The 17163-nt window shown below is 39.9% G+C and overlaps 1 protein-coding gene across 7 annotated transcripts in view; it reads right to left on the bottom strand.

Moving 5' to 3' along the window:
• The window catches only part of AKT3 (AKT serine/threonine kinase 3), a 221104-nt gene that overhangs the window by 44763 nt on the left and 159178 nt on the right, over positions 1 to 17163 (bottom strand). For all 7 annotated transcript variants that reach the window (XM_077344810.1, XM_077344802.1, XM_077344821.1 and 4 more), the window contains 2 exons: positions 15149 to 15217; positions 12100 to 12222 (listed from right to left, as the gene is read on the bottom strand). In XM_077344810.1, the coding sequence (XP_077200925.1) occupies positions 12100 to 12222; positions 15149 to 15217 (192 nt within the window). The remainder of the gene's footprint in view (positions 1 to 12099; positions 12223 to 15148; positions 15218 to 17163) is intronic.

Raw genomic sequence — 17163 nt, 5'->3', positions numbered from 1 at the left:
AAATAGTTTGTTATAACTTCCTAAATTGAAACCCGACTATGGTTTAATAAACTATCCTTAAGATGGAATTACAAACCTTTTAAAAAGTTTGATTCTTTATTAAACTTCTCCAGACTAGATTCTATTGAAATCTTCTATTGAAATAAGTCTCATTTTCTTTATAGAATTGCAGGAGCTTCCTGAGATCACAAATAAGTTTTTACCAACTGTATTATGCATTCACATGTGCATAAATTTGGTTAAGGAAATAGCCAGGCAACTGATTCCACATTGTGCATCTGCTATTCAAAATTTCTTTTTTGAAAGCATCAACAGATCTGCACTTAGACATGTAGACAATTTTCCTAAATTTCAACCTATAATCTGCCCTGTAGTACAGTGATAAGAAATCCTTTACAAATAAATTCTTTATGGACACTTGAACTACATACCAGCATTGCACATTAGACTTTTCAACCTTTTCAAGACTTATCATAAAGCCTTATCAATAGTAAAATTACAAGTGAGGGCCTGCAAGACTCACAAAGGGGGAATCCCATCCTCCCCTCCACTTGCTTGCCAGGCCTGGCATGGCTCCTGAGTTTTATCATAGCTGCCGCCAGGCCTGGAATGGCTTCAAGCCTCCATGGCTACTGCCAGGCCCACAGCAACTCCTGGGTCCCATCACAGCCACCAGCCAATCCAGAGTAATTCCCCAAACTTTGCTGTAGCTTCTGCCAAGCCTGGAGTAGTTCCCAGGTTCCACCACCACTGTGCAGAGTGACTCAAGGAATTCATGGCTACCACACAAGCAGCTCCCAGGCTCCACTACAGCTGCCACCAGAGTCAAAGCACTTCACAGACTCCGGTGACAATGATACAGAAGACAGGATGGGTCCTCTGCACTTGTGCAGACAACAGTATTTTATTTGGTGGGATTAAATTTCCCAATGTATTTTCTCAATTAAACTTCCCAATGTATTTTTCAATTGTTTTCAGATTTTTCTGCAAACCGGGGTGGGTAAGTTTGCAAAAACTATCTGCTTTCTTTCTCTATGGATCTGGTCTGTGGATTTAGATATCCACAGATGGAGTCACACTTTGAATCACACTATGCTATGGCTAATCTGCTCCAATGTGCCCACATTGATAGAAATGATGTGCAGATATACTTTCCTATATTCTAAATTATGATCATTCCTGTCTGGATTTTATAACAAGTCATATGCTAGTTGTTACCTTCTGTCAGAAGATTTCAGACCCTCTAACTAAAAATGAAGCTTCTTCTTCCTCACATAGTGTAAAATTAAACACTAAAATTGAGAATAAATAACTAGGCTAGAATTCTAACAGTAAATTCTACTATAATAATAATAAAAAGAGTTGGTTCTTAGATGCCGCTTTTCTCTACCCAAGTCTTAAAGCGGCTTACAATCACCTTCCCTTTTCTCTCCCCACAATAGACACGCTGAGGTGGGTGAAGGTGAGAGAGCCTTGATATTACTGCTCAGTCAGATCAGCTTTATTAGTGCTATGGTGAGCCCAAGGTCACCCAGCCAGCTGCGTGTGAAGGAGTGGGGAATCAAACCCGGCTCACCAGATTAGAAGTTGACACTACACCGCTACACCAAGGATGTTTGGTGCTCTGAACAGAGACACTGATTTTTTTTTTGGCATGTATTCTCACGCTTCCTTTATGTATATCATTGAAAGTGTAAACTTGAAATATTCCTCTCAGTGACTAAGAATGTATGATGTGCTTCAAGAAAACAATTACGCTCCCATAATAATGCCATTTTCGTGATATTATTGGCTGTATTATGAATTGTAGAAAGGAAAAAAACAAGATCTGCCAAGTTGAGATTACAGATTTTGTTGTCCTTGCCAATCTTTGAATAAAGATTCTTGTGAGGCTCTGCCAACTAAGCTCCAATATTCAACAATACTTGGAAAGAAATATTAGTAGAGAATGGGCAAAGCACATAAAGATATTTCATGGCAATAGCTGCATGTTGTTGTTATGTGCGAAGTCGTATCCGACCCATTGCGACCCCATGGACAATGATCCTCCAGGCTTTCCTGTCCTCTACCATTCCCCGGAGTCCATTTAAGTTTGCACCTACTGCTTCAGTGACTCCATCCTTCCACCTCATTCTCTGTCGTCCCCTTCTTCTTTTGCCCTCGATCGCTCCCAGCATTAGGCTCTTCTCCAAGGAGTCCTTCCTTCTCATGAGGTGGCCAAAGTATTTGAGTTTCATCTTCAGGATCTCGCCTTCTAAAGAGCAGTCAAGGCTGATCTCCTCTAGGACTGACCGGTTTGTTCGCCTTGCAGTCCAAGGGACCCGCAAGAGTCTTCTCCAGCACCAGAGTTCAAAAGCCTCAAATCTTTGACGCTCGGCCTTCCTTATGGCCCAAATTTCGCAGCCATACATTGAAACTGGGAATACCATAGCCTTGACTAAACGCATTTTTGTTGGCAGGGTGATGTCTCTGCTTTTTAGGATGCTGTCTAGATTTGCCATAGCTTTCCTCCCCAGGAGCGTCTTTTAATTTCTTTGCTGCAGTCCCCATCTGCAGTGATCTTGGAGGCCAGGAAAATAAAATCTATCACTATCTCCATTTCTTCCCCATCTATTTGCCAGGAATGGAGAGGGCCGGATGCCATGATCTTTGTATTCTTGATGTTGAGTTTCAAGCCAACTTTTGCACTCTCCTCCTTCACCCGCATCAACAGGCTCTTTAGTTCCTCTTCAATTTCTGCCATTAGAGTGGTATCATCTGCATATCTGAGGTTGTTGATATTTCTCCCTGCAATCTTGATCCCAATTTGTGACTCCTCTAATCCCGCCTTTCTCATGATGTGCTCCGCATACAAGTTAAATAGGCAAGGCAACAGTATACAGCCTTGCCGAACTCCTTTCTCAATTTTGAACCAATCAGTGATTCCATGTTCAATTCTCACTGTTGCTTCTTGACCTGCATATAAATTTCTCAAGAGACAAATAAGATGCTCTGGTATTCCCATCTCTTTAAGAACTTGCCACAATTTGTTGTGCTCCACACAATCAAAGGCTTTAGCATAGTCAATGAAGCAGAAGTAGATGTTCTTCTGGAACTCCCTAGCTTTCTCCATGATCCAGCGTATGTTGGCAATTTGATCTCTAGTTCCTCTGCCTCTTCGAAATCCTGCCTGTACTTCTGGAAGTTCTCGGTCCACATATTGCTGGAGCCTAGCTTGTAGGATTTTGAGCATAACTTTGCTAGCATGAGAAATGAGTGCAATGGTGCGGTAGTTTGAACATTCTTTGGCATCGCCCTTCTTTGGGATTGGAATGTAAACTGACCTTTTCCAATCCTGTGGCCATTGTTGAGTTTTCCAAATTTGCTGGCATATTGAGTGTAGCACTTTTACTGCATCGTCCTTTAAGATTTTGAATAGTTCAACTGGAATGCTGTCACCACCACTAGCTTTATTGTTGCTCAGGCTTCCTAAGGCCCATTTGACTTCACATTCCAGGATGTCTGGCTCCAGGTCAGTAACTACCCTATTGTGGTAATCAGGGATGTTAAGCTCGCTCTTGTATAGTTCTTCTGTATAATTTTGCCACCTTTGTTTAATCTCTTCTGCTTCTGTGAGGTCCCTACCATTTTGGTCCTTTATCATACCCATCTTTGCATGAAACGTTCTCTTCATATCTCCAATTTTCTTGAAAAGATCTCTGGTCCTCCTCATTCTATTGTTTTCTTCTATTTGTTTGCACTGTTCATTTAAGAAGGCATTCTTATCTCTTCTAGCTTTTCTCTGGAATTCAGCATTCAATTGGATGTATCTTTCTCTGAACTATGCAAGCCCCCTTGCCACAACAAGGCAGTGATCCTTGAAGGGGGAATAGCTGCATATCTTGATTTAATGCCAGATTTCCTCAGGATTCCTTTCTCTCAGGCCACAATCTACCTAATTTTGGCAGGACCCATAGGGCCTTGTTAAATCTGAATCGTCTGTAACATCCCACCCGGTCAAAGCCTTTCATGGGGATAGCTCCCCTTCATTAGAGGATGGGAAGGCCATGCTGGGCCACAACACATCCAGTACCTTCCATAACAAAGTCTGAGTCCAGTATAAGGTTCTATGTGCATGCTCAGTTCTTCTTAAAAATTTAATTTACTGAATTTAATACATGCTCACTTTTTCAGACACTGTGAAACAGTTGCCAGGATGGGCTAATTAAAGATGCACTTTATTCAACCCCTCCAAAAAGGAGGTCCTCTGGCTGGGTCAAAGGGGGCAGGAGCAAGAAACGTGTGGATGGGGAACAATTGTCATATGTGCCCCAGGCCAGGAATTTGGGAGTAATTCTGGATGCCTCACTTTCTATAGAGGCCCAGGTCACAAGGGTAGCCCACATGGCATTTTTCCATCTACACCAAGCGAAGCTATTAGGGCCCTACCTGTCTCCGGAGCACCTGGCCACTGTGAGCCAGTATCAGTATCAAACTTTATTACAGTTGTTCAGGCCAAGTTATATTAAGTTAATATATAAAAGACCAAAAGAATATGGTCATTTAATATAACACAATTTAAAACAGATCATAAAATAGAACTTAAAATTATGCTACTTTAGAGCATCGAATTTTTATGGCGGTGGCACAAAACTTAGCCACCTGAGTGGTCACCTGGGGGGACTCATCACTTAGCAGCCTCTTTGCTCGCTCTACATCATGATGTCCTGCCAACTTTTTAAGGAGTGGTTCAATCAAGTTGCTGCGAATGTCTACATAAGCAGGACAGTGGAACAATGCTCTCTTGTATCAATTTCACCACTCCCACAAAAACATTGTCTCAGTGTAAGGGGAATGTTCTTATAGCGACCCTCTACAAGAGCTGAAAGCAAGACTGAGCATCTTGCAAGGGTAAATGCCCTTCTGTTTTTACTTATTACCAACTGAGACCGATAAGTGGCAGGGGCCAGAACATATCTTGTTTTAACTGGGGCCAAAAAAGTTGAAGCTTTACTCAGTTCCAGTTGATGTTGAATGTCCTATATCTGCTGCTTAACAAATGATGCAGCTTGATCATGAGCTAATTTGGATAATGAGTGTATGGAGAAGCCCAGACTTTGGATTCCTCTGTGACAGCTTTAGTCCAAGATGATTGGAAGTTGTCATTCAGGGTTAAAGAAGCTATACCCTGTGGATTATGTATTAATTTCAGCCACATTCCTATTGCTGACAGGCAGATTTTGTCTTGGGCCATTAACATTCCTGTTTCCAGATGCACCATGGAGTTGGTTACACAGCATGGAAGTTGGAGGAGTGCCCGAAGGAATTTAGACTGGACCCTTTCAAGCTTGATAGTATCTGATATCGGAGCACCCCAAAATGCACCATAAGTGAGTTGGGATAGATATTTAGCAGAGTATAGTTTCAGGACTGCTGGTATAAAGAATCTGCCCTTTGTTCGATAGAATTTCAGTATGTTATTTGCTGATCTTTGCCCTAGTTCTGATGTATATGAATAATGGATGCTCTTTGATCCAGAGGCTTGAATATATACACCTAAATATTAAAATTTAGTTACTTGTTCAATTTTGTGCCCATTTAGCATCCAAGTTCTAGATTTTGGGCGTCAAATGCCATGGCCTTGGTCTTCTGGTGGTTAATTTCAAGGTGTTCTTTTTCACAATGTTGGGCAAGTTTTTTGAGCATTCGCCTAATCCCTATGGGGGTTCTGGAAAGAAGAACTACACCATCGGCATAAAGCAGTATAGGATTGGGCAACCAGCTAATATTGGGGGATGCAAGTCTGAATCTTGAAATACTTGGATCAAATCATTTATATAGAAGTTGAAAAGTGCAGGGGTTAGACACAGCCTTGCTTGACCCCTTTGAAGGTATTAATTGGGTCAGTTAAATGCCCCTGTTTGCTTACTGTAAGAGCCATGTTCTGGTATAAAGATCTCTGCGCTCTGCGAGTGAGAATCTTCTCGTCGTTCCCGGCCCTAGGGAAGCACGCCTAGCCTCGACCAGGGCCAGGGCCTTTTCGGTCCTGGCCCCCACCTGGTGGAATGAGCTCCCGGGTGAGCTGCGGGCCCTGCGGGACCCTTCAACGTTCCGCAGAGCCTGCAAGACTGAGTTCTTCCGCCAGGTCTATGGTTGAGGCTGGAGCTGCTGGGGTACATTGACTGCTCTCGCCCGGGATTCTTCTTGAACATCGTTGACCTCCTTCTCCTCCACCCCCCCCTTTTTAGGAATTATTGTGCCGCCATGTTGTGACATTTTAAAGTCTTTTAATGGGAGTTTTAATGGGGTTTTTAAGACACTGTAACCCGTCACGAGCCATTTGGGAGTGGCGGGAAATAAATCTAAATAATAATAATAATAATAATAATAATAATAATAATAATAATAACAACAATGAGAATCAGAAGCCTTCGATCAATTGAAGTGGACGTGCTCTGGAAACGGAGTCAAATGCTGGTTTGAAGTCTACAAAGACAGCTTATAGTGAGGCGGGACTAGTAGAGGTATATTTCTCTATTAGATGCTGGATAGTTAAACAATGGTCCAAGATGGATGCCCCTTCCCTAAATCCAGCTTGCTCCCTCCCAATCAGCTTTTCCTGATCTAGCCAGATGGATAGTTTGTCTAAAAGGTGTTTAGTATACATTTTACTAGGTACACTAAGTAGATTAATTGGTCAATAATTTGTTGGGTCCTTCCGATTTCCTTTTTTATAGAAGGGTACTATAATTGATGTTTCCCAACTCTTGGATCTGCCCTGTTGTGTTGATATAGGAAAACAAGGCTGCCAAAAGTGGAGCCCACCAATCTTCATTGTTTTTAATTAGTTCAGGAGGAATACCATATAGTCCTGGGGCCTTTCTGCACCTCAGCTGCTGGATGAGTGACTTTACTTTGCTGCTAGAGACTGGAGGCCACTCTGCTATACCCGTTAATAAACATAATGGCAATTTCGATCTTTATATTTTGAAAATATGCTACCCAGGTATGTGGAGAAATATGGATGGCCACTGTGATCCATGCAATGATCACTTCTAGGTTAGACTTCTGTAACTTGCTCTACATGGGCCTACCTTTGTCCTTGACCCGGAAGTTTAACAGCTGGTGCAGAAAGCAGCTGCGCAGGCCCTCACTAGGTCATCTTGGAGGACCCATGTACAGCCTTTGCTGAAGCAGCTGCACTGGCTTCCATTCTGTTTCCAAATTAGGTTCAAGGTTTTGGTTTTAACTTTTAAGGCTATATGCGGCTTGGGCCCTACATACTTGAGGGACCGCTTACCTCCTTATGCCCCTTGCAGAGCACTCCGCTCTGCAGGTACAAATCTGCTATTGGTCCCAGGACCCCAGGAAGCATGCCTGGCCTTGACAAGGACCAGGGCTTTTTCTGTCCTGGTCCCTAGCTGATGGAACAAGCTCCCTGAAGAGCTGTGGGCCCTGATGGAGCTCTCTGAGTTCCACAGGGCCTGTAAAACGGAGCTCTTCCACCAGGCCGGGAGGTGGTCCCGGGGTTTAAGATCGAGTTCCCCCCTCCCCTTAGGATATGGGGCTGGTATTAGAACAGCCTCAAATCCATGAGGTGATCTATCCCCTGGTGATATCAGCCCAACTGTTACATCTACTTGTTTTTAGATCAGCCAGTTGTCTCGCTGTGCGGGATGCATTTTTAACTAAATTAATTAATACCGCCATCAACTGTGTCGTTGAGTTTTTAGACTTGTTTTAATTGGATATTATTAAATGGTTATCATGTTGTTTTGGATATGTATTTATATCATTGTAAGCTGCTGCAAGCTAGTTCTCTGAGACATAAATACATAAATAAATTAAGTAACAGGGCAATAAATACAGCTAAGGGGGCACTGGACAAATTCAGTTCTCATATCTGTTGTTAATTCCTTTATCATCTGTATACCAATTTGCGCCTAGTTACATATCTTATCAACTATGCTATCCCAATCTTAACTGTATTTATTGTTGTTACCTATGCACCTTTACTCCCTTCTGGCAACTAATCTCTCTTACCTATATGTAATATTTAAGTAAATCTGTTTTGGTGTAACTGAAAAAATGTGCGTCTGCACAAGCTAAACCTGCTTGTACCCAGAGTTGAACTTTGACGATCGTTTATTATTATTATTAAATTGGATATGATACCCGCCGCTATTGGCGAACCGTCTCGCAGCAAGTTACAGACTAAAACACCAAATAAAACAATTATTATAACCCCATTAAAATATAACACACACCCCAGCAGCGAAAAAAGCTATCTTCCCACCCCATAACTAATCCCCTCACAGTGCATCATAGGGGCAGCATGGATTATGATGGTTCATTCCGGCAATGGTCTGGCCTAATGTAGACTTGCCTGGAGTCTCTCTCCTGGAGGGACCCATGATCTTCTGTGCCATGGCCTCATCCATAAACTCAGAGGAAGAGCTCCATTTTACAGGGGAACAGAAAGCTCTACAGGGCCTCAGCTCTTCTGGGAGCTCATTCCATCAGGTTGAGGCCAGGACCGAAAAGGCCCTGGTCCTGGTCGAGGCCAGGCAGGCTTCCCAGGGGCCAGGAATCACCAATAAGTGGTCAATCCTGGGGTTGCTGTTGGATTCAAACTTCATTCTTGAGCCTGTCCATTCTCTTATATTGGTATGCTGATTTACTGCCATTCACAGATCTTTATTTAGTTTTATTTATTTATGTATTAGATTTTTTACCCACCGCTCCCAGCAAGCTGGCTCACAGCAGGTTACAACATTAAAACCCCCAAAATAAAATATAAAATAATCCCTGCATTACAAACTATTCTTCATTTGATGCAGCACTAACCCTCCCCCCCCATCTATTCCGAATCTCCTTCCCTGTCCAGCACCTCGGGGAATTAAGATACAATACGGAAAAAGGCCTAATGTCCCAGCAAATGTGAGGTATTTATATATATATATATATATATATATAAAAATTTGTTCAACATTTATCAAATGATATGACCATATATAGTCATGTTGACCCATCCACCCCTCCCAAAATGGCCCATGATGGGCCTGGAGGGGGTGAGAAGAGAAGGGGCTATGCTCATGCCACTTCTGGGGTTTCTTGAAGCCTGAAGAATGTTTCAGAGGATTCTCAACAGTAAAAAAGTTGAGAAAGGCTGCTCTACCTATATGTAACCGTTAAGGATATTCTGTTTTACAGTATCAGAAGACGTCTCCATGCACACAATAGCTTACACCTTGAATAAAATTGTGCTGGTCTTAAAGATGTCACTGGACTCAAACTTTGTTCTGCTGCTTCAGACAAACATAGGTACCCACCTGAAAGTACTTTTGATAAAAAGTCCAAAGGTGGTTATATATCAGACAAATACAATAAATACATTTCGAGGCTGAAAACAAATAAGGTATTAGGTTCCAGTGATGGCAGCTATATGTAGGGAAGTAAACCTTAGAGTTTACACAAAGGAGTTGGTCTACACAAAAATTAGAAGATAGCCCGGGGAGGGCGGTATATAAGTATGATAAATAAGTAAATATGTAAATAAGTAAATAAATAAAGTACAATAAATAAATATTCAAGGAAGTTTAAAATGAAATGACAATCACTTGTAATATACCCCCAAGAATGTGTAGCAGCACATTTCATTAAATTGTCTATTTAAATCATTCAATTGAAATCTGATTAACAGCTACGAACTAAAATAATTATACCCACAGAATTAAAGCCCATTTTAGACCAGCAGATAAAAGCCATAAATAAAACCTATTTTTACATTTCTAAATAACAACTGGGTGTGTGCACAACCCTCCCCCTCCCAGTATTTTTTGGGTTTGGGAATACTGAACCTGAAAAATATTGTTAATTTCCAATATTCCCAAACCTGGGAATGCTGAATTTTTTTCAACTCCATGAGTCCAAATTCACTCCCAGTCACTATTTTGTCACCTAAGAGTGGTATCTCGGGAAGCTGCATGCAGACTTTGCAAGGGGCTGGGAAGGATCTTCCTGCCTCTTGCAGACCCAACTGCGAAGGACTCTACTAACTGATGGTTTAAACCTCTGACCTGCAAAAGCTGTCTCTGGGCTTTACGTGAACCTGGGAGAGATCTCTCATAGCTGCGCACAATCCTGAGCAGATCAGATGGGGCAATGGAGCTAAGAGCTTCCACCACCCCAGCTGATTAGTATAGCTGAATATCTCTGAATAAAAGTCAGCTTTTATTCAGGTAAGCTATGCCGGCAGCCAAAACAGATTCTCTAATCTGTATTTCGACTACAGTGAGCCAAATGCACACCCTTAATAGCAACAAGTGACCCAGACAGAAGGAACCGGATAACATTAGAATGGCCACAAAAAACCTCTGCTTCTAATAGAGATGGCATCTTCCTACAAAGGAATTCAAAGTACAGCATCTTTAACTAACATTAAGGAGCAATAAATACTGGATAAACCACTTCCTTAGTTACTTAGCAGCTTGGGCTATTTAGGTTTTCAGATGTTAAAACCAGATTCTTAAATTGGGCAGGAAAAAGAAACTGCAATCAATGTACTTGTTTCGAGGGTCAGACTAGGATCCAAGCGACTCCGTTCTGAAATCTATATTCTGCCATGGAAGCTTGCTGGTTGATCTTAGGCCAGTCAAGCATAGCCACACACTGGAGGAGAGCAATGACTGAGTACAAATGAAGTCATTAAATAAATTAAATTGTTGGACAGGTGTTACATGCTTCCTTTTGTTCATACCTGTCAGAAAGGGAGGGGCACACCAAGACAAAATGAAGAAAAAGAAACAAAATGGAAATGGATTATTTATTATTAGATATATAACCCTTATACGTTTTGCATACAGCTTTATCAAGGTGAATCAGGTTCAATGTATGTATGAAAAGGGGAAAGAATCTGAAAGATTCCCCCCGATGAAGCTATATGTGAAACATAGAGGGGTTGTATAGCTAAAAAATATTCCATTTCCCTCTGCATCATTTTGTTTCTTTTCCTTTATCATACCTGCCAGAAAACAGGCAGCAGCACAGTGGACTAATTGACGTCTCTGAACAGTTATCAAGAAAAATCTCAAAAAGAGTGTGTTACAATAGCCTAATCTGAAGTGCCCAAGACATCCATGACAAATAAGTTTACCCAAAGCAGGTGTAAAACACTCCTAGCTAACAACAGCAGAGTAAAATAAACTTCAAATCTAAAGCAGGATGAAATGAGACAGAGACAGAGGAAGGATGTGATTATTAGAACCTATAGTGAGTTGGGACTCCAAGGGACCCTTTTAAAATCTCTTGTAAATGAATTATGATTCTTGCACTGTGAATTTCTTTTGAAAGAGAACAATTACCTTTAACAGTATTCCCTGGGAGGTTAAAGTGTTCCCTCACTGGTTTCTGAACATTTTGATTTTTAATGTCATATTAGTATTCTGCACAAAAAAATAAATGAACACTGAAAAGGAAGTCAGAAAAGAGGGACTCCACCTTTTTTACATGGAAACAAAAAACAATGCTTTGTGGACTCTCTTAAGGGTCATGTCACTGCTTGCAGAGTTATGGGCCTTATGCTTTACCCCAAACAGCTTTGTTAATGTATTTAAAATCACTTGACAAAAATAATGGTCTTCTTGAATAATGTTACCTTCAAAACAGGCTTTTTCTAGTAGGAATTGTTACCATGTGATGCATGAACAGAAAGGCTGAACAAATCCTAACACACTCCTGAATCAAGCAACTTCAATGAAAAGCAAATACAGCCCTCTTGCCATTAAACATATACAACTCTAACCTCCTATTTTCACTTTTCCAAGTTTATGAAATTTAAAACCATCCTAATACTCTTGGTCCTGTGTTTCTCATTTTTAAAAAAATGAAGACAGGAATAATGCAATTGTGACTCTTCTTTTATTGGTGCTTTTTCAGAAACTAGTGAGCAAATGGCTGGGTCCAGAGATCACTGTATGAAACTGAATTTTCAGTATTTTGCTGGGCCTCAACAGCATATTTTATATTCCTTCTCTACTCTTCTCAAAACAGTGTAACTTTATAATTACTTTGTATTTGTCCCCATAGTCTTTCAAAAAAAACTGATTACTTTTTTTTTACCTTGAGATCACGATACACGATCTTTCCAGAATGCAGATAGTCCAGAGCAGAAACAATTTCTGCACCATAGAAGCGTGTGCGATCCTCAGAGAACACCCGCTCTCTTGACAAATGGAAAAACAGCTGCAGGGTAAACAGCAGGGACAGGATTGCAATAATTACTGATTTAGTGGGGGAAATTAACACAAACATAAAACACCTCTCATCACCATATTGTGATGATAGATAGTGTACTCTCAGTGGACACTCAGCACTCTTAGACAGCAGCTGGCTTATCTTTTCCAGGTTTCCAAGGGGAAAAAACGAGCTGTTAAATCAGCGTTTTAATCAATATACCAATCTTGTTTAAGGCATTCTGCTTGCTACCCATTTAACCTTCAGTTACCATAGGAAAAAGTGCATCATCATCATTCTATGCTTTTTTCTCAGTTCCTTCAGTTTTTAAAAATTATGTTGAGCAATAAAACTACTAGATTTAGTTACTGTGTGTCCAAAACTCTGCTTATAATTCAAGACGTGGATAACTATTTTACCAGTCATTTTTAGACCAATTTTGTTTCTTTAAAAAAGTAGTAAAAGTTCCCTTTGAATATGCAGAAATTGGCTTTCATGTGAAGATTGCTGCATTGTATAGAAAGCCAACATAGAAAAAATAGTGTGTTCTTGGCTGGCATCCTCCACCCTTGTATTAAACTATGTTAAAAGCAATCTGGCTTTTATACAAAGGATTGTATGCAATTACTTTCTCCACTTCAACTTTTCCTATGCTCCTACTTACATACATATCTTTTGACTGGTAGCAGGAATTAATCATGCTACTACCAAAACATCAACACATGGTCCTCACCATCAATACAATGCAACCAGCCAAGTCCAGATTTATGCCTTTTTGTACCAAGAATACATCTGAAATAAGGATATGCTGTTCGTAAAAGTTATATAGTTAGTATCACCTTCTATAACGACTGAGCTTTTAATAATATAAATTTAAGAACCGCTTCCTATCTCACACTGTGGCCAACAACAGAGCATAGAGATTGAGACCTTCCCCTGATATTGCCTCCTGGCTGTGCTATTCCAAGGTATATTGCCTCTGAACATGAAGATTCCCAAATTGATTAACAAATAAGCCCTAATAATTAATAAAACTCTAACTGGCTATTTTTCTGTCACTTCATTGCCATCTTAATCCGGGCAGACAGGAATAATTCAATTATTAAAATATTGACAGATCAGCTCCAATGTTATGAATAATCCTATCACCAGTATAATTATCCTTTTTTGAACTAAGATTCCATTGTTTAGATAATGCCACCAAGAAGGTTGCCACTTTTTCTATAACCTGTTTTTCAAACCAAACAACTACGCTAAAACTTTTTAAAATCAAACATATTTTTACTGCAGTACAGCTGTATACAAATTTTGCATTCTGTCAAAAATTAATTGCTTTATATCATGTATGCACAATGAAGTCTATTAACACCAATTACCGTATTCATTTATATTCTCCAACATTAAACCTATACTGTCTTTAGCTTGATATGTTAGCGGGTTTGCACATAATTACTATGTTGTTGTAACATTTCTGGTTTCTCCATGATCTATAATGGCATCCTGCTTTCCATAACACTATCAAATGTAGCTAATCTTTCATCTAGAATCTTCAAAATGTAAACAAATTCAAAACCTTTGCAGGCAAAAATGACAGTAAATCAGACTGACAGAATTTAGGAAAATAAAAAGTTGGATACAATAAAAGTCTTGAAATTAACCAAAATGATATTTTGCATTTCCATTTGAGGATTTTACTAGCAAATAGTCAGAGACTCACAATGTAATATTAAGCAGTTATACCCTTCTAACTCCTCTGACTTCTATGGATTTAAAAGGTAATGAGCTAAATAAAAAGAGGCTTGTTGTGATTACTTTTTCCCACTCAATGAGAACACAAAATAAGACTGATGAAACAAATTGAGAGCAAATTCAAAACCAGAGCCCATCTCATACGCATACCTAGTGTGTGGATGTAGCCATGTCATATGCACAGGTTTCAATGGGCAAAACCCTAATGAGAGGGGAAGCTGGATAGCAGAAAATATTTCTAAATACGGCACATGGGTAGGGAGGTTATTTCAGGGAAATGGACTGTACCCCCATCTTTGTAACAAATGTTATCTTATTTTAATGAGACTAATGTCATTATGTCTTTAATTTAAACAAAAGAATACACAGGGTCAAAATATACTTGAAAGTAGAGACATCTAATTGGAACACAATATGTGTAATTTAACCTGAAAGCTTTGCCCATGAGGTTGGGAGTTCAATCCCAGCAGCCGGCTCAAGGTTGACCCAGCCTTCCATCCTTCTGAGGTCGGTAAAATGAGTACCCAGCTTGCTGGGGGGTAAATGGCAATGACTGGGGAAGGCACTGGCAAACCACCCTGTATTGAGTCTGCCATGAAAACGCTAGAGGGCGTCACCCCAAGGGTCAGACATGACTCGGTGCTTGCACAGGGGATACCTTTACCTTTACCTTTATGTGTAATTTGGCCTTAAGAAGCAGCCACGGGAAGGGGGAGCATATTCTTCAGCTGCTTATACACACCTCCATTTTCCTCTCTTCCCTTTGTTATTTCCCTTCCATTAAATTTTAAACTGTAAACTTCTCAAGTCAGAGACCCTGTCTTTTTGCTTCTCTAAAGCACACTGGATGGTACTAGATAAACACCTACACAGTCACAACTCTACCTATGCAGTCTCCTCAAATGAAGCCCCTCCCCATAGGTGTTTAGTCCTTATAAGGCGGGAAAAACAGGTACCTCCATTTTCAATTGAGAACATAGGAGAACAACAATTTAACCTCCCGTTCCCTAGCACTTTATCAGCCATGTCACTGCCCCTGGTAGCTGCTTTTTAGGGCCAAAATACATATTTGGAGTTTGGCCCATGTAGTCTAGCCCTAAATGAAGGAAAATGCATCCCTATAATTTAATTTGGGGGGGGGGTAAAGATAGCAATAGTGCCACTGATTTATCATTGTCTGACTTACCTCTCCTCCATTAACATACTCCATTACAAAGCACAAACGGTCCTTAGTCTGGAAGGAATATTTCAAAGACTAAACAAACAAAAACAAATACAGTTATGGTATAATACATTCTTCATGAATGAGAGCACCAAAATTTGTTTGTGTGCATTTAATATATTAAGATATATAAAAGTAGTCTTCTGCCAAAGTAAAGTAAAGAACGTTCAATTATAAAGAAAATAATTTAACCAGTATACCAACCAACATGGTAGTTATCATATGGATAGGATGCAAGCAAGCCCTGACTTGGATGATCCAGGATAGCTTGAGCTTCTCAGATCTCAGAAGCTAAGCGGGACTGACCTTGATTAGTACTTGGATGAGAGATCAACAATGAATCCCAGAGTTTCTACACAGAGGAAGGCACTATTAGTCTCTTGCCTGGAAAACCCTGCAGGGTCACCTTAAGTCAGCTATGACTTCACAGCACTTTACATATACACAGTACGCAAGGTTTTGGTTCTAACCTTTAAGACCTTATGCAGTCTAGGCCCTGCATATCTGACGGACTGCATCTCTGAATACATTCCACAGAGAGCTCTTTGATTGAGCAACGCCAACCTGCTAAGGATCCCTGGCTACTGACTGGTGGAATGAGCTCCCAGCAGATATCAGGGCTCTGTCAGAGCTCTCTGAGTTTCGCAGGGCCTGCAAGATGGAACTCTTCTGCCTGGCCTATGGTTGTGACAGGCCAATTAATTAATAATAACAATTCCAATGAAATCTCAGGCCTCCCTCTGCCAGACCTCGGTTTCCCCCCGATTCCTATTTAACATCAGATAAGCCAGTATAGTTGAACTATCATCAGCAAAGAAATCACTGCAGTTGTTTTAAATTAAATTTTATAATTTTACCTAGTTGTATGGTGATTAATTTATTGGTTTCATTGTTGTTAAAACGTGTAAACTGCCACAAGACGGTTTTCACGCGGGATGGTATATAAATGCCTATATAATAAATATAAAATAAACAAATTCCAAAATGTGTGACAATATATAGTTATTTTCAGACATTTACAGAATTAGTTTTAAATGTTCATAAGTGAGTGTCTATATTCTTTAATTTTTGGACTTCAAATAAAATTCTTTATTTTTTTGGAATAATGGCTTAGATTGAGTAAATGTTTCTGTGTAGCATGACATTCTTGTCTTTCCTCTTTTGTTATAGCCCGAAATAATCTCTAGGAGCCAAAAAGCTAGCATGAACAGTTTTGAAATCAATCACAAACTACTTTCTGATATGGAGTAAAATAGGAACTAAATAAAGAACAACTTAAGGAATCATACTAATGATAGCTCTAAAGATGAAAGGTAAAGTTCCACACTCAAGGAGAAAAAAAATGACAAAGAACTCAATTTACCTAATCTTTAACAAATATTTATAGAATGGACCAAAACAAAGTATAACTGGTACATTAGAATTTGTGTTCTGCAACATGACTTGTGCATTAAATGGACTACTGAAATCTTATAACAAAAAGCAATGACTAAATCATGTCAAGAATGAGAGGGCCATTATAATTTCTACCTCCTCCTTAAATAAACCTGTCATATTTTATGAAGTTGATAAGAGCTGATGTCCTCCATCTGTTTAGTCCAACACCATCATGTGAACATTAACACTGGTAATTGGCAAGCCTTCAGAACATAGCTTCTGATGCAAATATCTTAGGACCAAAAATGCCCTCGATTCTGGCAAAGGTTGAGTCTACCTCAGAAAATGACAAAGACAAGGCAAATCAGCATGCTCCAGATCTCTTTGGGGTTGTATTTACAAGAGTGCAACAACGTATATATTCTGTTTAAGTGGTTAGAATGGCTAGAATAAAGACTGGCGTGGAATGGAGTCTATCAATCAATGTATCTAATTCTCAGTGTGACCAAATTTGTGGATAATTAAATCTGAAGATTGGAGACATGAACTGACAACACAGTTCTTTCTATAAGCTTGATAAAAGCCCAAGGAAGAAAAATATC

This window comes from Paroedura picta, chromosome 1 (genome assembly GCF_049243985.1).
Source record: "Paroedura picta isolate Pp20150507F chromosome 1, Ppicta_v3.0, whole genome shotgun sequence".
Classification (NCBI taxonomy): domain Eukaryota; kingdom Metazoa; phylum Chordata; class Lepidosauria; order Squamata; family Gekkonidae; genus Paroedura; species Paroedura picta.
This window is presented reverse-complemented; position numbering and strand designations above follow the sequence as displayed.